Genomic DNA, 27,947 nt, shown 5'->3' on the forward strand with positions numbered 1-27,947 from the left:
CAGCTTAACAGCCATTCACACCTGGGCTCACCTAGCCCTAGCAACCCACATGAAAGCCCACAAGCGTCCATAACGACTCTGTAAGGACACTCCCACACAGAGTTTAAAAGCCTGCAACTCCCCTCCAGTTAGTTAGAACTGAAGAAGCCTCTTGGATGAGAGGTGAAACGTCTTCTAGAAACTGAAACAAGTCCAGTTGACTAAGATACAGCACTTTGGATTAGACGATTAATTTAATCGGAACAAGAGAAAATTAGTTGCCGACTTATTTTGCTCATTAGTCATTATTCAGGCAAAAATGTCAATTACTCTTCTTTTTTACTACAAACTAGAGCAGCGCTTAATTAGTCAATTAATCAATTAGTCTAAAGAAAATCAGTCAAAAATATAAAAGGAAAGCTTTTTTGTTCCTTTGTCATTTCTGATGGTAAATGAAGAGTCTGTTGGTTGGACAAAAGAGGCAATCTGAAGAAGTCATTGTGGAATAATCTGACACACTTTTCACATCAGATTTTATTATAGACTAAACAATTAATGGTGGAAAAAACCTTTAGTTGCAGCACTAAAACAGATAATGTAGATAATACAGCTGAACAAGCTAATACACACGTGTACAAAGTCCAACCTGAAGGTGACGAGATCACTGACTGCCATCAGCAGAGCGTTTTACTTTGCACAATACTTTCCACATACTGATATCAGACAGGCTCCGGTACTTACAAAACCATAATCAACCTCATAAGCTGCACAACCTGCACTGTGAGTGCTTCCGGTTATTTCTCCCTCTGCTCTCCTGAGATGACTCTGTCAATACATTTAATGACTGGATAGCAATTTTCAGCGGCATCGACTCAGCCGCTGTCAGAACAGTGCAGCCTAATTGCAGAGTAATCTTCCTCCATTTAAGTCATCTAACATTATCCCAAGGCCTCACTGGAACACCTCATTCTGCTGCGGAAATTAATAGCTGTGACACGACTGCTAATGACGATGCTGAAATTAGGACACAAAATGACGGGCGAAGAGAGAGAATAAACCAAAACCATCCATCCAGAACCATACTGACCTGCAACAATTAGTGGATTAATTGATTAGTTGATCGAAAGAACTATTTTGATCATCAACTAATTGTTTTAGTCAGTTTTCAAGCAAAAATGTCAATTATTTGTTGGATCCAGTCTCTTAATTGTAAGAATTGATTGATTTCTTTGTCATTAATGATAGTAAATGACTCTTCAGGCTTTTGGCTGTTGTTGGACAAAAGAAGCCATTTGAAGACGTCAGTTTGGGCTTTTTTTCCGCAATTTGTTTGACATTTTCTAAAGGATTAATCGATTAACTGTGAGAATAATTGCACGATTAATCAATAATGAAAATATCGTTAGTTGCAGCCGTGATCCACTGTGGTCCAGTGGCAGCTGGGCCGGAGCCTCTGTTTGAAGTGACTCTTAACATTTGTTGTTGAAAAGACAATCAAACAACTACAACAGAGATGCAAAATGAGAATCAAAATAACCTCAAAGAGATGCAACAGAGCTGCAAAGAGACTGAAACGATGCCAAAGAGACACAAATCGACCAGACAGAATTGAAACAACCACAAAGAGAAGCAAAACAGCTAAAGAGGGTCGAGAATAATCACAAAGAGAGGCAACACAACTGCAAAGAGACGGGAATAATCACAAAGAGACAAATAACAACTACAGAGAGATGGGAACGACCACAAAGAGATGCAACACAACTACAGAGACACTGCAATGTTGCCAAAGAGACACAAATCGACCAGACAGAATTGAAACAACCACAAAGAGAAGCAAAACAACTACAGAGAGATGGGAACGACCACAGAGAGATGCAAAGCAACCACAAAAAGACAAAACAACTACAAAGAGATGCAACAGGGGATGTGAAATGAGATGCAAAACAACTATGAAGGCACACAAAACAACCACAGAGATGCAAAATCAGACACAAAACGACCTCAGCAGCACAAAGAGATGCAAGACGACTACAAATAGACAAAACAACCACAAAGAGTTCAACCTGAATGGAGCCATTTACATGTTCTCTATCTGTGTATATCTGTCTGCACAGGGACTGGTTGTCACAAAAAACAAATAACGGCTGTGTGAGTGAGTGAAGACACCGAGTGAAAACACAAACATTATCCCGGTGCTGCTGCTGCAGCTCATCAGCGCGGCGCTCACCTCCAATTATTCAGGTTCACTTCACAGCCCAAACTGCAATTTCAGAAGTGACTACACTGCCAAATGTTCGCACAGCGTACGGAAATTATGATGGGCTCTAAGAAAGAGGTAATTAGACACAGCTGATGATGTTTATCACTACAGCTTTATTAAACCAGAGAGACTGGGTTGTTGATACGATTACGTATATTACTTCACAGAAATCATTTTAAATATTCGTTTCTTGAGTCTGACTTAAAAGCAACAACAGAAAGTAGACCCTTGGATTACTGTAGCTATCTGCACAGGGATTTACTTCGGAGGAAACCAGGTAACTTGGGTTTTTAATTTCCTGGATCTCTGCTCTGAGTCTTGGTTATCAGAGCTTCCCACCTGTACATGAGCTCAACAGACGTTTCTAATCAGTCCCTTACTTTCAACTGCACCATCCCACTATGATATGACAACAAAAGCCCTGATATTGTTTCTTAACTTGAGATATTTGCACAGGCATAAATCACGGAAGTGATACAACACTGAGATAAAAAATGATGCGTTACAAAAAGTAAGATGTACGATATGAAGGTGTGCAGGCGAGGCAGATGCGTCAAACAAAACAAACACACAAACCACCCAACGAACAGAGAGAAGAGCAGATCAAGATAAGATGCAAAGCGAAGATGCAAATGAACTGGATGACAAACATGAGGTAACAACAAAATAACGAGGAGGGTTATAAGAAAATACTGTTATCAGCGCGGTGAAATGCCAGATGCAGCTGCAGACCAGTTTCACTGAGCCGCTGCTGGAATACAAAATACCAATAAACAGATGAGAATGTGAAGGCATTAGAGAGGGATTTGATGTTGTAATCATGGTTGGGATATGCGAGGTCATTTCTACCAAAGTGCTTCACAAAACAACCAAAGTATGCTGAGAGAATGAGTCATCCGAGCTCTGACGAATGACAAACTTCCTGTGTTAAAGGAATAGTTCAACATTCTGGTAAATGCTCTTAAGTAGTTTCTTGTCAAGAGCTAGATGAGAAGATCAGCACCGCTTTAATGTGTATTAGCTTAGCTGAGCACAAAGACAGGAAACGGGGGGAAACAGATAACTTGACTCTGTATGAAGGTCACAAAATCTGCCTCACAGCACCTCTAAAAACTTGTTTGTTTATTCTGTACAAAAACTGTAGGAACCACAAGCTGAGGTTTAAGCAGATTTATGTGCCAGACTTTTTCTTGGCAGGGAGCAGTACCTTCCTCTCCAGGTGAGCTGGCAACCTCAAATAAACCCCCTCTAAAAGCTGGTTGTTTCAACACTTCATTTTTGTGTACAGATTACACAAATGAGATATAAACTGTTAATCAGAGGCTCTGGTAGGCAGATATCTGTTATCTTTGGACATAGCAAGGCTTGCGGTCTTTATGCTAAGCTAACCAGCTGCTGGCGGTAGCCTCATTTTTAGTGCACAGACAACATAAAGGGTAACACTATAATAACCATCATTAATAAGTGGTATATCTATAGCTAATTAAACTTCAGTTAATAGTTATTTCACTTTTAAAAAACCAGGAAATGCTTTATAAACCATTTATTTAGCAATTGTTTATTGTAAAGTTGCAACTGATGTTTAAAATGTTTTGTAAATAGTTAATAAATACTGTGTAGTTTAATGTTCTTCAACAGTTACATAACTATCAAATAAAGTTTAATTAACTATAAATGTACCATTTATTAATTATGTTATTATAAAGTGTTATTTATATCATGATAATGGCAATATTCTGACTTGTTGATGTAATGATGCTGTACCCTCACACACTGCAACAACAACCCTGGCTGAAAGCGAAAGAACCATTGCTACTGGCTGCATGGTTGGAGGAGTTAGTTCTAAAAAGGGAGTTGACTTCGGCAGTGTGGAGGTGGTATCGGTTACAAAAGATCAGATACACAATAAACAGTAATATGTAAGAAGTGCAAGAAGACTGGTACAACAAAAGGGGGCAACACAACACACTTATTTTAACAACCTCAAGCAGAACACCCGGTCGAGTATGAGAAGCTATTGTGAGTTCTAAACAAAAAATATTTTTTCGGTAAATTTTCATGTCAATATTCCCTCAAATATTGTGGTTTTATTTTATTTCTACAAAGCACGTCTTATCAGTTTCACATGTTTATGGCCTGACTTTCATGTCCAGGAGGTGGGGACCTTTTAACATTTGTACGTGAGAAACCACTGGACATTTTTAAGAAGACCTCGGGAAAATTTCCCTAACCAAGTCGTTTTTGTGCCTAAACCTAACCTGAGCATAAGCACAGCTTTGTCACAACATAATAGAAAACAGAACCTCGAGAAAAATCAAGTTGCAACACAAAGAAATGTTAAGTTTCAACACATCCATCCATTTTTTCTGGCAATTGGGATGCCCTTAATGTAGCCTAATGTACATCTATGTTTCATTGAACAACCTCCTCGACTGAGGCCACCAGCTGATCAGAAATTGACTGTTAGCTGGTTGTCACATAAATTAACAAAAAACATCTCACAAAGCCAAAGCTGTTGATTTGATGCAGAAAGACACACATATGAAACAATAGAAAGAGAAGGAGCACTGATGCGTTTTGATAGGAGGTTAGGGGGGAGGGGTGGGAGCTGCATGGGTATTTGGGTCAACCGTGGTCTAAAGGATGGAGCAACACTTGTGACAATGAAGAGGCAGAGATGAAACGATAGAGGGAGGTGAGGAGACACCGAAAGCCAAAATCCAGTTAATCGAGGGAAATCTCCAACCCATCAGCTTTGGGCCAAACAAACGCCTCGACCGGATGCAGCGTGGAGCATGGCATGAGTGGATGTTTATCATGCTTGGTTAATCCATTAGCTACATGCCGAGAGGGGGCTTTTGTTCAGGATAGCCCTTTGCTTGGCTCGCAGAAAGGCAGATCGTGGTCTAGGGAAACAGCTACTGACTGGCTTCTTCCACTTTTTTAATCAAAGTCGCAATAAAACAGAGACAGAAATAATTAAATCTGACTGAATGTCTCATTTAGAGTACACTCTCTAGTGAGTTAGTCATTGTCGATAAACAATACCTTCCCACACGCACAAACCCAAACATTGGCAGCACCCTCCGAGGTTTAGTCACCACCGCACCGCTTTGATTCCTTCTTCACTCTTTCTCCTCTTTCATCAGCACAACCTGCAGTCTCGGTCAAACATCCACATCCTCACAAACATGTCATGACACTAAAAGAACACGGGGAATCCCCATCCCCTGTAAAGCAAGTGCACAAGCAGCTAAAAGCACCTACGCTCGTACCACGGCGAGCATCAACACGTCAAACCCCGAGACAAAGGCAAGAAAGAGGGAGACCACAGCCCCCCGCCACAGCAACAAAAGCTTACCCCCGGTCCTCCATTAACAGCGGCTAAGGCTGCAGCTAGGAGAAAAGAGACACGTGGGCTCCTCCAGCAGTCAGCCCCTCTCCTCCTCGCCTCCTCTTCTCCCCTCCCGTTCGCTTATTTTTGCGTCCTCTCTGACTGACGGAGCATCAGCGTGCAGAGCGAGAGGACCACTAATCTGTGATCTGAGATCTTCCTGCCCGGAGCACTGTGCAGGAGGAGACTGTGTGTGTGCATGTGTGTGTGTGTGTTTCTGAATGAGTGAGGGATAATCCTGTGGTGCTTTGCTTGAATGGCTCAGACAGAGCAGCAGGCCAGAGGGACAGAGAGGAGGGAGAGAGCAGAGGAGGGGGTTGAGTAGGTGGGGTGCTGCTGCTGTTAATGCACAGCGCTGTAGATGCTGTGGGTGTGTGAGATGTTTAATGGTCAGAGTTTGGTAAACACCAGAAAATTGAAACTTTTGCATGTCTATAAAAGCAGCACAGTCGGTATTATTAATATAAGTTATTAGTCATGCATATTTTTTTTAAATGCTGGGAAACAAACAGAAAAACGTATGTTCTTCCTGAAACACGAGTTGAGTCTGACACTTCTGTGTGGGATCGTCATGCAATCACACCTGGTCAAGAAGATACCTATCTACATTAAAATCCCTAAACTAGAACTTAGTAGAGCGCAAACCTACGCGTAGTAACACCCCAGTTTGTACTCACTCAGCAACCTAAATACACCGGATTTTCTTCATCAAGATCCATGCATTATTCCCTGAGAAAATAACAAAAATGTGGAAAACGCCCATCTCGCAATGTTAAAGAAAATACGAAAAAAAATCCTGAATTTGTCTCTTTATCACCAAAAGTTAATGGGGTCTATTCTTGGCCGAGACCCATCCTCCATCCAAGATTCGCGGAAATCTGTTCAGTAGTTTTTGTGTAATCCTGCTGACAAACCAACCAACCAATCAACAAGCGGTGAAAACATAACCTCCTTGGTGGAGGGAACAAAAGGAATTTTTGGATCCATTTAATGTTTTGGTTTGCATAGTTGTGCGTCTAAAGCCACTTTTCCACCAATTTGGTTCAATTAAGACCAGTTCAATACATATGAGAATGGTTATTGTGATGATTTCATTATCGAAAGTTGTGGATTATACCAGAGGAAGCACCGTGGTCATGATTGTGGATCCACATTATAAGGGGTGCGCTCTAATGGATTTAGTTTGGCAGCTTCGGTGAAAAATTCAGCCTAGAAAATGGTGTAAATAACGTCTTCTCAAAACCATTTGGAACCTTGGACTTGGATTATGCCAGATGACCTGTATGGAGCGTTAAAATGTCTTTGTTGGTTTTTTACTTTTTAAAACAAGTCCCCATCTACTTCAGTTGTTGAGGAGAATGCTTCAACACTGTTTTGCTGTGAAGCTCCAGAAATGTTTTGTGGACTAAAAAACTTAACCTGACTTTCCATCTGCATAGAAGTACATAATGATATTAATTGAATTAATGAATAACTGAATTTCATTTTTGGGTCAACTGTTCCTTTAAGTCTCTTGCACATCAGGTCAGGAGTGCAACTACAATTTTCAGCAGGTCAAACTTTTGTTCTGAGTTTGTCCTTCTTTCTGTGATGACATGTACTTCATTAGAATGCAGCCAAACCTCTGATTTAGTTGTTAACGTTTAGATATTTTTTGTTGTCTGACATCTGAATGAGAATAAAATACCAGTAATTATTTAATTTCTGCTCTTGATGCTACTCCTGAGCTGCTGCAGTGACACAAATGTGTGATCTGCTACACTGACATTTAAAATGAGTGATGACAGAAAGGTTTAGAGGTGACTGAGGTAAAGTTGGCTTCTTAACTTTGCTGCCAGGCTTACCTCATTGTTTTACAAAAGCTACGTTCAGTTTTTCATAAGAAAGTGTAGCTGAGGTCTTCAGATTTATGCACTCTGGAATAGCTTACTTGCTTATTTTAACTTAGTCTGGATGTTTTTCTGTGAAAAAGGAAGGAAGGACCAGAGGTAAGTAAAGCTGTAGAAGGTGGGATGAGAGAAACTTTCAAGATTCGGTCCAGTGGTCCAGATAATAAAAGAGTCTCCATCTCAGTACACCACAAATTCCTTCAGTAAGCTCCACTAAAAGACGAGCGGGGTGGGGGGCTAACCACCAGGGGATTATGTCAGTATCAAGCTGAGCATAAGAAGGGTGGAGGTGACCCTGAGGTAGATATACGTAAGCTGTAATTAATTTGCATGGAGGCCAGAGAGCAGCTCTGCACTGTTGACATGGCAGCCATAAAATGATTAATAAGTAGACAAGATGTCATAAAGATTAGAGCAGAAGTTAAGCTATACAGCTGTACTGTGTGAGGACAGCATTTCACCAGCAGCATTGTTTAAAGCACGGCCCTCATTCGAGAAATCCTGTGTGTTCAAAAACAACAGAGGGAAACCTTTGTCACCATCTCGGCTGCAGCTCGATCACCTCGCCAACCAGACTGACATGATGTTACTGTCAACAGAGAGAGCTGACTGGACGACTGTGTGTCTGCTCTGTGTGGAGTGTTGAGCTGCGAACGGGACAAGTGAAGTGGAGGACAGACTGGTGACGTGACAGTGACGATGAAGACTCGACTGTGCTTCAGTCTGTAATCAGTGCTGTTACACTAGCGCTTTCACAAGCGAGGCGAAAATAAGCTGGAAATCAGGAAGCAGAGCAGCAGGGTTTGATAGATGGAAATAAATAAGATTATGACACATACAGAATCAGGATTAATTATAATTAAACATCTAAAGCCAGTCTAGCAGCTCTGTAAGGCTGTAGTAACTGTGCTTTGAGCTGAATGCTAACACCAGCAGGCTAACATGCTCAAAATGACAATGTTAACAAGCTGATGTTGCACAACTGTAATGTTACCATGTGTATCATCTGTGTAAATGGAAGTAAATAAAAAAAAATGACCTGATGTTGGTGACAAATGAGAAGTTAAGCAATCACTAAAAGTTATTGCACTTGAATGTCTGCCATTACAGCCCATCCAGAGAGATATTTCAGTCCCGCTCACAGCAACTTGATTGGATTAAAGTGACATCATAAAGTTGTATTCAACCACAAACCCCTGGGCTGGGCTGCTGAAATGTATTTCCTCTACTGACTAAGATTTCAACTCAACTAAACTGACACTGCCTACATATGCTGTTTGCCCTTCTAACATCTTGTCAAAAGCAGAAATATGGCAAATATATACGTGAGTATATTGTTTCAAACAAAACAAACCTTACGTGTTTGCTGTAACACAGTGTGAAATCAAAATATACACACACATAAAGCTGCAAACCTGTCCCAACAGTTTTAAGTTGAAGCTGAACTTTAAATAAAAATTTAAGCTCTTGCTCACAATCTACCTTGTACTATTTTGTTTACAGAGCTCCTCAAACTCTCGGAGGAAATAAAGGAGAAACTGGTTCAAAGTCGGTTCTTCACATTGAATTTGGCGGCGAGAGAAGTAACTGCAAAATAAAAAACAACCATATTCAAAGATTTTTAACTAGGTCAGGGAAGTATTAAATCTCAGCAGGTGCAGCAAGACAAACTGATTAAACACGTATTAGCATTTAAAACACAGCCACGAAAAATGTCTGCTGTGCCACCACAGGAGATAGATACAGACCATTTTTTGTTGCTGTATTCAACACCTGACTGAAGAACAACACTGCTGGCTACGGATCACAGCTCACGTGTTTTTTTTAATAAATATCCATTAACACAGTAGTTTGGGCATTTTATCAATGTGTAGTTGTTATCAGCTGAGGCCAAACCTTCCACAGAACCCATAAGCCAGGATGATGGGTGTTAAATCTCAATGCTTTTTCAGCTTTAAGTGAATTATGTCTGTGGTATCGAGTACTGAAAACTGGCACTTAAAGCTTGGTCAGATTTTCAGTCCTCTTTACTTATTCCTTTGATAACAACAAGGATATTTAGGAGGCAAAGGGGGTCAAATGACAGACAAGAAAGTTGCATTATGGGAAATGAAGGTCGACCCATACTAAAGTCTTAAATTCGGGATATTTCGGCCTCTCCTGCTTCAATTTAGACCATTCCTTTTTTGTGTGTTTCTTGTGAGTTCTGCATCTTTATGGCAGTAAAATACTAAATTGTACCCCTTTAAACTGAAAAAAAAAAGAGAGACTCAGACTAAGTCATTTTCAAAAGTCTTGTTTTGTCGTTTGGGAACAAAATGCAAGTATTGTATTTGCACTAGTGTTGCAAGTTTTCTTCTAAAACCCAGCACAGACAAGGGACTTTACGAATGGATTCTTAAAAATTGTAATGGATTCCTGTGAAACGGTAAACTAGTTGCTTGTTTATGTTTTGTTGTTGGGTTTATTCACTCATATAATTTCCAGTCATTGCCCCATTACAGTAAGCACCGCTGTGGATTCTTTGTGACAGTATTTTACCTGCTAAGCTTGCCCAAAAGTACAACTGCTACCACGTGTCACTTAGGTTTTGGTAAGTCAGACTGAAATATAATAACTATAAAACTTTCATATAAGAGTTATAAAATGACGAAAGTGAAACAGCAGTGTGCTTCAGTTCATCCATCACAGTGAAGGTAAAAGACACAGAGTGTTGCTGACATTTCCAAAACAGTTCATAAAAATGAGGCGACACAGCAAGCAAACAAATATATTGCCTCTAATGCAGCCTGACAGTCGCGCAGAAACTTTCTGTATATTTTGAAAAACAACCAATTAATAATTTCCACTATCTATAACATCTTCAGGTACCTTCACAAACACACAGAGAAACACATCCACCGTATCTCCCACTGCCCTGAGCACAAACGACTCCTGCAACGGTGAAATCTCGGCTCCATTATTCAAATGCAGCACTTTTTCTTTCCCTCAGGACAAACTGTGTTGCTGCTGCTGCCCTCATCAGATTCAGGTCCTATATATAGAACCCCATTCATCAATAATTCACACTGCTGTGTAAACAGATAGAGGAGATGACCAGCCTGACTCACGTGGACAAATTCTTTAAGGTTTGATGTAATCTCACGTCACCGTCAAGACAATTGGATTGTGTGACAAATGGATCGATAGAAGTGGGAAGCGCTACAGACCCGGGCAAGAACTTTGTGTATAATGTGTTTTACATCCTGAGGGCAGTTTGGTAAAAAATAAATGTCACAGCCAATCCCAGCAGCACAAAACACATTTAGTTTGTGTTCGCAGACTGAAACACAGATCAGCGAGTTCATTTGAAATGTAATCTTACAAAACATAAAACAATATTCACAGTTATTAATATCACCACTGATGGTCCCTGGTAAACAAATTCAGCCCTGTAAAGCATCCTGGACTATCTGCTTTGGTTTTCTCTGCAAACGTAAGTGTTGCAGGTAAATAAAATGTGAATGAAGGGAGAGAATCCGTGCAGCTCTCGCCTCGCCTTGATAAAAAGTACTTAACCCTCAGCTGCTCTCATCGTGTTGCTTCACAGCCAGCAGTAGAGGACTGCAGTTGAGCAATTTACCGGGTAAAAATATGTGTAGCTGTATGAATAAAAAAAGAAGTACGCTCAGATCAGAAAAAAGGTGTCTATGCCGGATCCAAGCAAATAAAAAAAACTCAGCAAGAGAAAGCACTTAAAATTCATGTAGCAACATTTCGGCAGCCACCGACGATTTGTTGAAAACCTCGGCTGCCAGACGGCAGAATAAGTGGAACTCATTCCTGTTTCTCTACAATATTCATGCAGCATCAATAATACACAAGTTCTGGACCCAGGCAAACTTCAATACATCCACAGTGGTACTAATTTTAGCAGTTACAGCCTTTATACAGTAGCGTTAATGTCTTATTGGCTAGAAGGAGCAAAAGGTGATCCCTAACTTGGAGACCAATTATACACACAGGAAATAGAGCCGCAGATGATCAATAACAGAACTAGAAGATAAATGAGAAGTGAAGCGGCCGACCACACCTTATTCATATTCATCTGTATATACAGAGGGCATCAAAGGGTATGTCTGAGAAACCTTTGTGAATACGTAAAGAGGAACTCTAACCGTGTTTCTATCTAATCCTGTCTTTTTTTCATGGATTAAGAAGATTGCAATTTTGAAAATGAAAAAAATCTGGGGGTGTGGAGTTACAAACAAGTAAGCTTACCAGACCTGTGTAGCTCCTCATCACCCAGTGGCTAACAGCTCGAGGCTACATTAGCCGCTACTAGCATAACACACTACATCTCTGAACAAACTTTCAGTGGTCAAGTTGCCTTGTAAGTAATGTATGTCCTCGGTTTTGGGGCTTCTACTAACAATTACATAAATTATCTATCAATCAATCAATCAATCAATCAATCGATCGACAACTCATTGATTGTTTAGTCTTTAAAATGTCATCAAAATTGTAAAAAATGCTCATCAAAATTTCCCAGAATGATGTCTTCAGATTGCTACTTTTGTCGAACGAACAGTCCAAAAACCTGAAGACTCTTCATTTATCATCAATGACAAAGAAAAGCAGCAAATCCTCACATTTAAGAAGCTGGAACCGGCAAGTAGTTGACATTCTTGCTCGAAAAATGGCTGAAACGATTAATCGATTAGCAAAATAGTTGGCAATTAATCGCCTTTTGAGTAATTGATTAATTGACTTAGTTGCAGCTCTAGTTTTGACAAAGATGACAGATGCAAGGAATAAAAAAGACAATATATCTGGTTGTTTAGCTTTTTAAAAAAACTATATATCATACATTCAATGCTAACTGGTGCAGGGCCCTTTAAAAGTCCTTAACCTTCAATTAGATAAGGCAAAGATCAAGGTCCGTGTGTACTTAATCTAAGATGACTGTTTGACCAGCACCTGTTTTAAATAGCACTTGAATTTACACATCACTCATACGAGTCAGATGTTATGATCTGTTACATGACAGCTAACATGGAAACAACTACTGGAAAAAGCTCTCAACTACAAATTCAGCTATACAACTACAAACACACAACATTAAGGTCTTAAAGGAGAAATTTAAATGTGTCATTACAGATCGGAGAAGATAGCGGAACCTCGTCTGTCCTCTCTGCGGCCGCTCAGTCCTCGACAGCGTCACTCCAAGTAATTTCTGACAGCTTTCAGGAGAAGTGACACCTGAAACTCAGACTCAGAGCGCGTCACTGCTCAGTTGCAACCATGACACATCCTGCGGTATGCAGGAGCACACCTTTTACACACACACACACACACACACACACACACACACTGCAAGACTGAACTTTGACAGATCCTTGAGAAGACACTTTAGACCATCAATAATTAGCTAGCTGCGAGGAAGGGTGGAGACTGAGGGCTCTCCCTTGTCACACACACATTCCTCAGAAAGGCGTCCGTGTGGTCAGTAAAGGAGATTCAGAGACAGAGAGAAGGAAACAAGAGACAGAAAGTTAGTCATCAAAAGGTTGGAGGCAGACAGGAAGAGCAGAGGGACGAGACGGTCAAACAGGTGGTTAGATAAAGCCTGTTCTGTGGAGGACAGACGGGCATCAGACAACATCAGGGCATCAGGTCAGCTGTGCTAGCTTCAATCAATCAATACAGATTTTGCTGATGTACGATGGATGAAACGTGCGAAGGGTGAAGAGTCTGAGTGTCTTTCAACTAAAGGAGAAAGATCTCGGAGCCACGATAAGTCAATATATGAACAGAAGAATATTAGTATCCTCAAAATAACAAAATATATCTTTAGCGGACGCCGTTTTTTTCACAGAAACAAAAGCATTGTGAACGCTTCAACACATTTGAGGACAAACACACAAAGCTCTTTTGTCATTTGGTGTGAATAAATTGAATCAAAGCAAGCAGGTGTGTGTCCTGTGATAATAGACAGAGAAGCTCCTGCCAAAGCAGCCAGCCACTTTTTTCCACACAGCAGAGGGTAACAACTTGCAGGATTGTCGCATGAAATCCATATAGTCCTCAAAGACTCCAATAAAGCCAGTCGTCCTTACACGCAGACAGATGCTCGTCTCCACGGTATGTGCCATCTGTGTATCATCTAATCACGTTTCTCCCTGTGGGGCTGGCTCCATTTGACCCCGGTGTTCTATCCCATTATAGCAGGAAGTAATATACGACCTCCTGTGCGGGCAAAAGAAGAGCTGAAAGGGCTGCAGGCCTGGTCTTATTACTCGAATAGGCAACACAATCTTATAATTGAGTCTGTCTTCCTGCAGTGATTCGACAGCATCTAGCATCCTGAGATCAAGAGTCGAAGTCCCCCCACAACCTCCTCTCCAAAACGAAACTTATTTGTATCGTAGTTGGTTTTGAATAAGTAAATAAGTTTTGAACTTTTACTCAACGCTGGCTAGTCATACTGCAGAGCTCCAGTATGGCGGCCACAAAATTTGAAATTCAATGGAAATCAATGAAGCTTAATTTAATGCAAATCAGAAGAAAAATATCCCAAGATGAATGCTTTTGAATGCAGCTCACACAAAAATCTCACCCCAATCTCAGTATCACAGGAATCTTCCTCAGCAGCTGTTTTGCAATTAGATGTTTAAATTACTGTTTTTAGGTTGGCTGAAAAATCTAGACTGAAAGTTCACTCTTGACCTTGGAAACTTAGACTTACTGATACCATCACTTTACATTTCCAATTTACTGTACACTTATGGAAACAAAACCCAGACACAAAGCGCTGCCTACTGGTTAATTTAGGTAATATTTCATCATCATTTTTCATTCATTTTTCTTTTGCAGTTGCCGGCTTGACAACAATTTGCACAAAAGAAGGAAAAAATACCAGCACACAGTTGTGTGTGTGTGTGTGTTTGTTTCCATTCAATCCTACATGGACATGATGGTGTGTCAGTCACCAACGGTCCACTACTTCAATTAAACCATGATGTCTGCAGAGAAGAAAGCATGGCTGAGAAGTTCCTTTGCATGCACGGTTTTAAAAGACCGTTTAGTATTCTCTGAAGAGCCACGTTCTCATACTCCACGGTTAAAAGAATTCAATCAATGCTCAAGGACAAGTGCGGAGGACACTCTGTGCTCTCCGTCGCAGGTTGTCTGTAATCAATAACCTTTTTTTTTTCACTGCCCGGTGCAGGGAGTCAGTGTGGACAGGGCCTTTATTGAAGCCCCTGGCTCAGCTGCTTGAGTCAGAGTGTAGTCAGCACACACTGACGCTGATACTGAGCAGGGAAATGGAAGTGACTCATTCAGTGACAGTGCAGCTGCTAAAAGCTATGAGAGCTACACACACATAACCACACACTCAAAAAGCCTCTGTTGTTGTTCTCATGAATGAGAACTCCTCTGGGTGTTCGGAGTGAGATCCACTGAGAGGAAACACCATCAGTGATGCACTCAGTGTGTGTAGGCTGCTGTTCAATCAGCAACCAATCCATCAATCTACAATACAGAATGATTTACAGGGCCGATTTTCTAAGTATAAATAATCAATCGAGCAACAACTCGTCTGAACACAGATACATAGATTTAATAAAAGTTAAAACTATTTTAAAACAATGTCTAAAAGCCCATTAGCTTGTACATTATCTTCTAACAGGACTTTTTCACTTCACGACTCATCTTTCAATCGAGAAAATGATCTGCATATTAAACGATAATGAAAATAATGGTTGGTCGCAGCCCTTCTTCACTCCTGTGCACACAGACCCCATCTTTAACGAGCCCAGTCGTCATAGCAACATCAAGCCCTCTTCCTTCCTCCTCTTTTGGCTCTACAGCTCTTCACTGACACTATAAATCTGACACGCTTGAGCCTCAGAGGAGTGAAGCGAACCTGTAGCCAACAGCCTCTAATAGCCTCTCCTTGTTCCTCTTAAGCTGTGAGATGGGTTCTGTAATGTACCATCCACAACAGAGGAGCCCCGGAGATACGGGCTGATTCATGGCCCTCCGGAAAGTGGAGGCATGCATCACCGATTCGCATCCGACTTATCCCACAACTCTTGGAAACTCTTAACAGCAGTCATACGAGGATGACTTACATTAAATTAATAGGTAGTTAAACTATAGCTACTATATATATTCAGTATACAAACACAAGAGACTAAGAAAAGGAGAAAACCCTCACGGTGAGCATTTCGGCTTGTAAAAAGTGAAAATACAGGATAAATCTTGAGACTGACCTTAACAAACACTGTCTGTCTGATCACAGATTTATCCCCAGGCAGGGACCTGGATGCACCTCAGGATAAAACAGCTGCGTGGCCGAACTGTGTTGGCCTGAAGCTGTTTGCTGCACCGTACAGCCTGCTGGTTAGATTGTGCTGATTCAGAGTCTATAGGCACGATGCAGCACAGTCAGACAGTATGGACACAACAGGGGGAATTTCTAATCAGTGTCTGGGAAGACCTCATACATAACACAACTCCCACGTCTGTTGTAGATTTGCCTTTCATCATGACTGGATTGCTGAGTCAGCTTCAGATGAAAACCGGGAACTTAAACAGACACCTACCCAGACAAATGTGTGTATTATTTATACTGTAGACAGGACATTTTTAAGCTAAAATGATTAATCAGTGAGTCCAAAAATGATTTAGCAACAATTTTCTGCAATCAATTAATGATTTAAAGATGTTTTAAGCTAAATTGCCTCCAAAATTCCTGGTTTCAGGTTCTGTATTCAGTGATTTATTTCAGCTGTGTCAAAAATCACTCCTTTATTTACACATCCAATACTCCTCAGTAGATACTCAGCACTTTACAGTGAGTACTGAGTCATTTTTGCATCTTTACGGCAACATTATGTAACTGAATTTATCTTAAAATAGCAACTTCCAAATCAACCCCCCAACACTTGTTTCTGTAACTTCAGTGAGAGGGTAAATTGTTACAGACGTGGGATTTGTGTTTTACGATGATGATGCGGAATTGCAAAAAATGCCAATTTCTACATAACGCTGCTTTAAAATGCAATGCGTTGTGGGATAGTTAACAGAAAGTAGTGTAAACGCCATGAATACTACTTTCACTGAGGGAATATTTGATAGCACTATATAGAAGACAGAGAGAGAGATTTCTTATTAAAGGTAATATCTCTGCTTTTCAAAGTATACATTAGTTTTCAAATCTGGCGTCTGTGGCAACTTTCCCACCCTGGCACCAATAGCGATGTGTTTTACTTCACCTAGCAAAGATTGGTTTGCAAGTGCCCAAGAGAGGAGGGACCATGGTGAAGGAGGAAATAATAGCAAAGCCTATGGCGTCATAAGCACCTCGACGGTGTTTGCGTAATTACTCTCACTGTCAGGAGGAAGAGACAAAAGTTCTGCACTGCAGATTTACAAGACAATGAAGGTCTATACTAAAATCAGCAATAAGTATTCTCAAAGCAAAGTGTCTGTTCATAGAGGGAATCGGGCTCATCTTGGTATTCTGTCTCCACAGAGCTGCCTGCCATCGTTCATAAAACACAATACATGACATTTACTATCTGCCAAGGCAGGACAATTCTTTTATGCAATTGTTATCTCATGTTGGTCTGCCACTCCACAGTTCAACAGTTGCACAACACAGCATGCCTTGGTATGTAATGACAGTTCTGCCCTTTTCCCCATTGTATCATGGTAACACCAAACACACCACAACACAGGTCAAACTCCCTGAATCTTCTCCTGTGTGACATCAGCTAGAAAAAATGACGGAGGATTCAACCCCCGCTGGCCCTTTAAGGACACGCAGCCTGCCTTTCTGCCACGATCCCCTGTGAGGATCCGATCTCAGGCTCCAATTACTTTACAGTTCAGACCACAGCCAGGGCCCTGCTCTCTCACCATCAAGCCTGTACATCTTTACAGTCTCTGAATATGCAGGAAGCTTTAAGACCTTTCCATTCAGTCGATAACACAACTGTTTGTCCATATAGCTTTGAAAAGATGCTCCAAACTGAGAGACCTTACAGGAGAGCAGCCCTTAACCTTAAACAATTGTAACTAATCTAGTGTTGAGGTAATTCTCAGAGGAAGTGAGATAAGGTGAAAATTTTAATTGCATTCATCCAAACCCAGACATATGTGGATGAAAAAGGCTTATGACGTCTAAGCCATATTCTTGGTAACAAAAGAGACTAATAGAAAAGAATAAGTTAGCTTAATAGCTTTCAATCAGCTAACGTCCGGCGGGGCTCGTCAGCACCAGATGTGACATGCCCCGCTTGTAAGTGCAAATGGAAATTGGAAGCAAACAGTGGCGTCTGTGCCCAATGGGAATAACATGGTCAAATCTATAATTATTTATACAGAAAAAGAAAAAGAAGGCGACTTGGGGTTTAGTCTAATTAATTACATTAGCAACGACGGCTCATCTGCCATTGCTCCCACAAAAACAGACAGGAGTTGAACCGGGAGCCGCAAATCAAATGAGTGTCGCTCATTTGTCACATGAATTAATCCAATTAGGCAGTCGCTCAAATACAAGCACTTTAACATGTGTGCAGAGACACAAATCCACTCACGCCTCCCTCCCTCTCTTTCTGGATGACCCTCAGCTATGATAAAAAAAACACTATGTTTTTAGGTAAGATACTGGAGCAGATGATTAATTTAACAAACTAAATACAGCACATACTTATGGTTGAATAACCCCGAAAGATCTATGTCATGTTGTGTTAACTACATGAAAAAAAAATAATTCTGAATTACTAATTTTTTAGTCTTTCAATGTCAGAATGTAGAGAAAAATACCATCATACTTTCATATCATCTGTGACCATTTTGTCAAACTCCATGTTACAGTGTAGAACCCAAATGCACACAATTAACAATGACTATTACCCAGAGGAAACATCAAATCCTCAGGTTTGAGAAGCTGACGCTTGCAATTATTTACTTGATAAATGACTCACGAAATTAAGCAATAATTAACACTGTTGCTGATTATTTAGTGATTAAACATTTGATCATTTCAGTACCAGTGAGAATGACATTAGATGTACTTAATCAAGCAAACCTACTGTGGATTACTCTGCTGCCAACTACCTCATTGTAGCGATGACTATTGGTACCTTCACAAAATAATACTTCACTGAAAATCTTTGATAAATAATCATGATTAATGTGGATAAAATTGGCTAAAGTCCTACGCAAGGGACTAGTATCACCAGGGGGACCTGATGAGATTTAGAAATTAACTCCCCACGTATGTTTCAGTTGGTGCAGTCTGTATTTTCCTCTGATTCACTGACATTATCCCCTGGATTATAATGCTGAGGCTCTGTGTACCTTCAAAATTCATGAAGCACAGCGTCTGTTCGTCAACAGCCACATTAATGTTCTGCATGCGGTACAAGCATAAACACACATTTACAGCTCATTTCGATCGAGTAACAGATGCTTGGTGCTGTACTTGAATATGACATTATGAACATTCTGTTGCTACTAATCTTCTCTTGTCATCACTCTTTTTAAAAGGGGCACTATGTAGTTTTGGAGAGGAAATTCAAACTCAGAATTTTGATATTTACAACATTAATGAGGTGATAATACAAACTCAGAAATATGCGTTATTTTCACAACAGAATAAACAAGCTGTTCTCAGAGGAAAATAAGGTCCCCAGAACACTGTTTGAAGCTAGAAATGTGGCAGGGTCCGCCAAATATAAACAAAGTAAAACAGAATGAAGTTGTGTTGTCCTTTAAGGTCCGTTTGTTTATTCGGTCATGAAAACAAAGAGAGTTAGTTTATTTTGTTTGTTTAGGCAGAAATGCCAATGAAGGTCTTCCTCTTCTGATTAAAGTTTCTTCCCCAAAACTACATAGTTCATGTTTCATACTTGTTCAGTTGTCTGACAACAGGAAAACAGATGCTTCAAAAGACATACAACCCAAAGTCACCAAGATGCAGATTTGCACAGGAGTTGTTGTATCACATGATCACTGTGTTTGGTGAGATATGGCAGGTCATTTGTGCTGGAATTTTTACTTTACAAATTACAGACATGGCAGATTCGGGATTAAGATAACAGACGACCCCTGTAACAATTACAAATTACTAGAGGTCCCAAGGTATTACTAGTACCATGCGTATATGCGCTTAAGTGGGTAAAGGCAAGTATTAGAACAAGTAGAACAGTCTGGTAAGTTCAGAAAATGACATTACTTTAATGCAATGCAGCCTTTGAAACAAGGAAAAGACAACACGTGTGCCATTTCACAATCTCATCATTTCGAATATATAGTCTCACACCACAATAACAATATAATATCGATAAATCGCTCAGCCCTAGTCCAACACTTCCCAAAAAATGCCTGCCTGGTAAATGTCCACTTCTTCCAAACTCAAGAGTCCATGCTGAAATAACCCTGACAGGTTCACAGACTCAGATCCACACGAGACATCGAACAAATGTTTTCACAAAAAGGGTGCAGTGGCCTTTTAAGACATGAGGGGGAACACAATGTTTTTTCAATAAATTGACTTCTGTTTAAGGCATTAAATCAACTTTCCTCTCTAGATTGTATTTCATGCATCATCTCTATAGAATATTTTCCATTATAGATGCCCTGCAGGGTGTCGTTGTACTGTACTGTGATGTATGTGGTCCATCAGTCAGAGTTCAGAACCGTGGACAGAGCTCACTCACAGATCTCACTCTCTATATGTTGACATGCACATCACAGCCGTCCTGACCTGATTTACCACCAGCTGCTCCACAATGATAAATCAAAGAAATGTGTTGGTGTGGAGGAAGCACAGGCTCTCCCCAGAGACTAGCTTTCTTTTCTTTCTTTTTTTTTTTTTACTTTTAACATCCCTCCATGCCCTCTGCTGCAGCCTGCTGCTGCTGCTGCTTGCCCTCCTCTCTACACCGATATGCTCTGCACAACCACTCAAACGCTGTTAATGCATTTCTTATGTCGCACTGCAAACTTACTCAATAATTACAGATGCTCGTTAATGTGCATTTGTAATGAGTGTCACGAAGCAGGTGCACAGTCTAGCGGCAAGTCAGCGTCAGATCACTTCAACGCCAAACTGCAGGTTTCATGATGCAAACCGAGAAGCTCTCACGATGACGAGACTTATTCTCAAGATAAGTAACTTTAAACGCTGTGGACTTTAATTTAGTCACATAAAGACTAACAAATGCAGCAGATGTGACGGCTCAGACATACGAACTAAATTAAGCTAGTTTAGCGACAACAACCCCGCGCTAACTTAGCCGTTGGAGTGATAAACGGGTGTAAAAGATGAGGAGTGACTCACCTAAACGATTTTTTTTTTTTAATCCAGCTTTCTTTGAGTATTTCTAAACGGTAATCATTGTCTTCATCAGCAGGGACTGCCTCCGTTGCATCGCCGGTGGATGTGTCGCTGAAAGGAGCCGCCAGATGGGGGATGGTCCCTGCGTCCGAGTCAAGGCAGCCACAGCGAGCAACCGGACATCCGGGAAGCCCTTTCAAAATAAACGTTTGCGGTAGGAACAATCGGCGGGAACGTATGTTATATTTAAAAAAAAATACAATTAAATGAATGAAAACAATGTATGTAAAAACAAAATAAATAAATAAATAAATAAATAAGTAAATAAATAAATAAATAATAAAGAGACGAGCACAGTTGATAAAATTAAATGTACAAAATTTAAAAATGACTTCCGAGTAGCCCTTTCACAATAAACGTTTGAAGAGGGGACGATCAGCAGTGTCCAGCGCTGTTGCCTCACAGTTAGAAGGTACCGGATTCGAAACCCGGTAGGGTCCAGTACCATGCTGGTGGGATTTTCCGGCTTGTTCACACCCCATTCATAGGTGAAACTGTAAATCAAATCTCTCTATATAAGTCTTTATGTCACCCTGACGACCCTGTGTACCCTTCCGCTTGCACACTGTAAACTATCAATGATAAAAAAAATATACATATAACCAATAAAGAGACAAGCAGAGTTATACAATTAAAGGTACAATTTAAATTAAAAAATGACTTTGTTTGTCACTATTATTACTTGTTGTCCTGAAGCTGAGTGGAAACCCTCTGCCCTCTCTGTTGTTTGTTATGAGGAAATCAGATGTCAGATCATTAAACCCCCCACCTGTCATAAAAAGGCTTAAACAAACACAGCTCTGCTTTAATATGGGATCATTTAGATGGAGGGAATGGTTACTGAGGAATAATCTGTGAGCAAGTGAAATGTTTTTATCATTAAACACTTGAGGGATATGAATTTTTCATTTCGAAGATTAAACTTTTAATTGGCACAATTTGTGCAGACTTTACAATTCATGAAAGTATATTATATATATATGTATATCTTTGTGATCCTATACTTGGCTTCTCCATGCACAATGATTCTTTATTATTCCCAGTGGTGGAAGAAATGTTCAGATCTTTTATAAAACAAAAATAGCAATACTACATTATAAAGATAGACCATTATAGGTACAGGTCCTGAATGAAAATGAGCAACATGAACTATTATCAAACATAGAAGTAATGGTATATATAATTGTACTTGAATAAATGTAGGCCTACCTAAGCAAGATTCTACCACTGATTATTCCAGATTTTTCATTCATTCATTCATTCAACCTTTATTTAAATCTCAAAAAATCTTTGATTGTAAGCCTTCATTTTCAATGATGTCGAGAGCACAAATAAAAACAAAAACAGAATAGGTGCAAAAATTTGATAACAAACAGAAACAACGAACATCATCACAGAGCGAATAAACAGAATGGGTACATAAAAATGATAACAGATAAGAAGCAATATGACAGAATACAAATAAAACGGAAAAAAGTGCTTGAAAATGATAAGAAACTGCAAGCTAACCAACATGATAAAACACAAATAAAACAGAGGTGCATAAAAGATAAATGGCAGACAACCATACAGGACAGCACGTAGTTACAACAGTTACATTCAAATGCTGAGTAGTTTGAAATCAAAGTCTTAAACTGACCTATAGGAATAACTGTATCAAGTTTAAATGTACATTGTAAAATGTTCCAAGTGTATGGAGCACTGAAACTGAAAGCAGTTTTCCCAAATTTAGCGTTTACCTGGGGAGGATTATACAATCACTAGAGTGTGTTGAATAGTGACTCTGTGACCAGTTTAATAAAGAGAATAAAGAGAATTGGATAAAGTTAATTAAAAATTATTAAAATTAATAGATTTTATCCAATGTTTTGATACCAGTGATTTGTAGAATGGGCCCATGAATGTTTTTATTTTACTGAAATTTGTCTAATCACTCAAATAATGCGCTTTAAATTAGTATTACTGTAAATACTGCACCTTATCCTCTCGCACCTTATGTTCCACTTACCTTTTATACCTCAGTATTTTATTTTATTCTACTTTACTTACTACCTCTTATTTTATAGCTACTTAAACATTTTATTGTAAAGAGTATTTTATTGTTTTTTATATTGTACATAGTATTTTATTGTTTCTATGTTTGCCCTTGTATTTTGAATGTAGCCCAATGATGTCATAATGTCAACATAGTTTTTGGAAAACATGATATTAATAATAACTTTAAAATGCTGTCATATAGCCAAATAAATGCAATCTGTCATACTATTGAATACCACTAGCCCTGCACTGTATAATGACCCAGCTGTTGTTCCCCTCCACACCGGCAGGGGGCGACAGACCTCCAGCGGGCCCGGGCCGAGGGGATAAACCTTCCTGACAGACGACCGTCGTTCCTTCCGGCTCCGGTCCCATATCAAGTGGAAAGGTAAAGACAGACCCGGCGTCGTAATCTAAATATATCTTCACCATCTCATGTTCTATTAAACAATAATCGTTGATGTTCGATAGTGTTTAATATCGTAATATACCCCGTGAACGTATGTTCGCGTTAAATATGTTATAATCGTAGATATTAGACGCTAAAGTGGGGAAGTTACCCCGGCTGTGGTGCTCACTGGCGACTGCCATTTTTCTCTTGTTAACGCGGGCGGCTTTGTGAAAGTTAATGTTTGTAAAAGTATGGCTACTAATGCGAGCATTGAAAACATCCCCAATGTATTCATTAATAAAGCGGAAGATATGTCGCTTTCTGCTACTCCCGAGGCTTATCAGGAGATGTAGCCATGTTAGCTATCAGGCTAGCCAGTTAGCATGCTATCACAGTGGAAGCTGCTGCTGCTGCTGCGAGCTGTCTTGTCATGAACATGTGGAAATTGATGTATAACCTGTCACTCAACACAGATGCTGATGCCCAAGAAGAACCGCATTGCTATCTATGAGCTCCTCTTCAAGGAGGGAGTCATGGTGGCCAAGAAAGATGTCCACTTGGCCAAGCATCCCGAGCTTGCTGACAAGAATGTGCCCAACCTTCATGTGATGAAAGCGATGCAGGTGAGAAACTGGGTGATTAAGGTTGAAAATTGATATTACTTTATATTTTTTACGTGGATGTAGCCTGAAACCCAGTTGTATAGACACTTGGTCATCAGTTTCCTGTAGTAGGTGGGCCAAGCTTGAGTTCAATGTCTGGGTAGTACTGACATGTGTGACATCATGTATTCAGGGTAGTTTTTAGTGCTGTCGGTCTACTTGTTGAATAATATGAAGGAAAAAATTATATGTAAGGCAATAAGTACAGGCACTCACTGTGTATTTCACTTGCAGAAGCACTACCTCAAGTTCAGATAGCTTCACTTAAGTGTAACAGAGAGAGGCCACAGAAAATGAGAGCAACATCCACTCTCGCATTATGTAAATATTAATATATTTCTGCCTCTGATTTGACAATATTTGGATTCTAATACACAGCAGAGTCAAGTTCACATCCTCACTAAAGGGCAAATTAGGAAAGACTCTAAAGGTTAATTAAAAATACTTGGTGCTGTTTTGTTCATTCAGAATCCTCAGTCGGATTTGTTAATTAATAAAACTATTAACATTCGGTATCTTTCAGTTGATGGATTTTTATTGCATGCAGATGGTTAGGAGAGTCTTTGAACATCCTCGAAATACCATCAGAACAGAAGTTAATGTTACACGGCTTTCTAATTCAGGTCTGGGATTTATTAGGAAAGAAAAACATGTAGATTACAAATGTTGTATTTTATGAGGGAGGAAAGAGGAGTGAATGATCATCAAGCACTGCATCTGTCAGTATAAGAAGAGTTTTGTGTCTCGTGTTTTTCACTTGCACAACAGAACATAATGACAGTAATGGTAGTAAAGAAACAGTTAATGTTCTCAGAGGGTACTTAAACTCATTGGGCTCCTTTTTTTTATAAACTCTTTTAGGAATAATTACCTGAAAGGATACACTTGGTGGTCAACACAGTAAATGCTTACAGTTGACGAGTTGGTAGTGCTCCATTCTGGGTGGGAAAACTACATAATGTGTGTGCTTTTTTTCTTCCAGTCCTTGAAGTCCTGTGGGTATGTCAAGGAGCAATTCGCCTGGCGTCACTTTTACTGGTACCTCACCAATGAGGGTATCCAGTACCTGAGAGACTTCCTCCACCTTCCCCCTGAGATTGTGCCCGCCACCCTGCGCCGCCAGACCCGCCCTGAGACCGCAAGGCCCAGGCCCAAGGGTGAGCTCACTAATGAATACATGATTCTGATGTTGGTTGAGTGTTGCTGGGAGTGGAGCCAGTGTCGCAATCTGCAGAATACTAGCAGTGAAAATAACTACTGATTTTCCCTCTTAAAGTTAGCATCAACCAATGCATAATACATTAATGTGTTTAGTTTTTAGTTAGTTTAGTACACAAGTCATTAGCTGATGTAAACCTGCTGAGTGGATGCATTCCAAAGAGATTAACATCATGGAGTCAAAAGACTGCAGTCATTCAGAGTTCAGCAGCTCTGATAGTAGATAACTTCCAGGTGTGTATTGGCTTGAGATGACCTGTTCGTGAAGTATTATATAATCTGTAGAAATGAAAAGCCACCAATCAAGTTTTGATAAGAACTTTTAGTCATTTAGTTAGAAGTGCTGGGACTTCTATCACAAGCCACATAATCATCAAGGAATTGAATTAGCTCTCAAATTAGAAAATGTGCCTTTTCTTTCACATGTCACTGGTGCTATATGGCATGTGGAAGATGTGTTAATCATCTTGTTCTGGGTTTATTCAGGTAAAGTTGATGATTACACTGCTGAGTCTTAAATTTAAAACTAAATTTTTGGTCCTGCTGCATCTGGAACATTATTAAGCACAGCTGATGTTTCTTGATTTTAGTATCCTAACATTAAATTGGACTCTTTTGAGAAGATTTCCCCCCAAAAAATTGTGCTTAAGACAAGGATGCACAGATATATTGGCCAACATGATTCAATAACCGATAATATTAATACAATGGCAACAATGTGAAAAGGAAGAGAAATGTACTTTATTCCGACAAGTGTTTTGTTTGTTTTTCTATGAAAAATATAATGCTACAAAACCAGTAGAATATCTCTATCTACTGTTGGACCGGTTAATGGTTACCTAAAGCTGTTGGACTCCATGTTTACCACCGCCCTGTGGCGTCATTGATTTTCTCCTGCTGAGTGGAAGGCACTGCTGGTAGAGAGGCTGGGTGGTCTCAACCTCAAAGTCTACAACAATTTAACTAATTACTGTAAAACATGTTCAGATGCTTAGTTAATTTGGCTCAACAGTTCTTTACAGCCGGCACTCCTTTCTGGCTCATTGATTAAAAATTCTCTGTTCGCATGACATGTCTGTGCAGAACACACCGGATGTGAACCCAAAAGCATGTTTCATTCTCTTTGCTGTGGCTTCTCTGTAGTCCACGTGTGGAGCTCAGCCTCACGCTCAGCCAAATTTTAGAGTCGGCAAGAATAAAATCCTCACTCAGAACTTTGGTTGACTGTCATCCCATCTGAAGTCCTCCTAAGCATTATCAACTGAAATCCCATTATCGGAATAGCAAATATTTAATTTTCTTGCTTCTTGGCCACTATTATATTGTGCAGCTTTAGAGCTCACAACAGTTGAGTGCAGTATAAAATGTGACAGTGCTACATCTGTTTACCCCCTGAGCATACTGATTGAGTTGTTCTCATTAAAACTGAACATTTCCTCCCTTTTTAGAGTGTAGTGGTTGTCTTCTGATTACATCTTTATTGCAAGAAAATAACTTGTAACCGAAGTGGTCCTGAACTGAATTTTCTTTGTTTTTCCTCAGGAATGGAAGGAGAGAGGCCCGCCCGCCTCAACCGTGGTGAGGCTGACAGAGATGCATACAGGCGATCTGCTGCACCCCGTGAGTATACGTGTAACTATATGTGGTCTTGTGCTGCGTTAATAGTTGAAATTAGCAACACAGTCTCAAAGTGAGGCTTAAATATTATGTCATTGAATTTTATTCTTTCTTTTTTTTTTTAGCATGGTTTCAAAATGGCTGACAAAGTTATTTACCTTTTTGACATCTTCCCTTTAATGTAGTGGAGTACTTTCTCAAACAAACTTAACATTGTTTATGTAAAAGAGCCTTTTAACTTTCCTAGTTTGAAGCTGATGATATGAAAATTGCTGGCTGACATGGTAATTCGTATTTTCTCCATCAGCTGGTGCTGACAAGAAAGCAGAGGCCGGTGCTGGAGCTGCCACAGAGTTCCAGTTCGTAAGTATTGCTGCGTTTTCTCAAATTTCACTGTGTGGGTTTTTTTATTTGTTCTCTTGAATAGGTTTTTTATTTTTTATTTTTTGGTAGCAAATGAGGAATGCTTTTTAAAGTAATTATACAACAGTCTTCCTGAAACTGTTAGCTTGTGGCTGCGGTTTTTAACAATGGGTTCAATAAGGAATGCCTGCAGGCTAAAATGAATGTGTATAGTGCCATTATAAAACTCATTTCTTCTGTCGAACTCGGGCTGGCTGATGTACTGACACAATCTTTTCCCTGTTGCAGAGAGGTGGCTTCGGACGCGGCAGAGGACAGCAGCCTCAGTAAATTTCACACGCTCTTTCTGTACAATAAAGAAAAACAAAATACATCTCGTCTCAGTATCATTTATTCATAGGAGGTTGTGGGTTAATGATGCATTTTAAAAGTGAACAGTTGGTTTCAAACACTCAAGTGGGCAGATGTGTGCACTATACAACTACATCAAGTCGGTCAATGAGACTTCATGTAAAATTATCATTAATTACGTGGTAAAGAGAGGAAATGTATTTGTTCTTACAAGCACTTATCTGCTAATGATACTGGATGCACTTTTCCCCCCCCAAGAATGGCAAAGATATGACCAGCCTTTCTTACCCTCAACAACCACACTCTTGCCTAAATCTAACCAACAGAAGGCAGGAAGTACTCGCCAAATTGCATTCAGGGTGTTGAGTCACTGGCTCTGTTCTCATTAAA

The 27,947-nt window shown here is 39.9% G+C and overlaps 2 protein-coding genes across 2 annotated transcripts in view; one reads left to right on the top strand and one right to left on the bottom strand.

Annotated features, from left to right (window-relative positions):
- pacsin1b (protein kinase C and casein kinase substrate in neurons 1b) overlaps positions 1–20,923 on the bottom strand; it is a 30,283-nt gene extending 9,360 nt beyond the window's left edge. Inside the window, exon 1 of the mRNA XM_073468793.1 lies at positions 20,862–20,923. The gene's annotated coding sequence lies outside the window, so the exon portion shown is untranslated. The remainder of the gene's footprint in view (positions 1–20,861) is intronic.
- A 2,331-nt stretch (positions 20,924–23,254) lies between these two features.
- Positions 23,255–27,579, top strand: rps10 (ribosomal protein S10). Its single transcript, XM_073467423.1, has 6 exons — positions 23,255–23,343; positions 23,820–23,969; positions 24,991–25,165; positions 26,769–26,846; positions 27,151–27,206; positions 27,495–27,579. Exons 2-6 carry the CDS (start codon positions 23,820–23,822, stop codon positions 27,534–27,536), a joined length of 501 nt encoding a protein of 166 aa, XP_073323524.1. The 5' UTR covers positions 23,255–23,343; the 3' UTR covers positions 27,537–27,579.
- The last annotated feature ends 368 nt before the right edge of the window (positions 27,580–27,947 follow it).

Source organism: Pagrus major, chromosome 6, assembly GCF_040436345.1.
Source record: "Pagrus major chromosome 6, Pma_NU_1.0".
Taxonomy (NCBI): domain Eukaryota; kingdom Metazoa; phylum Chordata; class Actinopteri; order Spariformes; family Sparidae; genus Pagrus; species Pagrus major.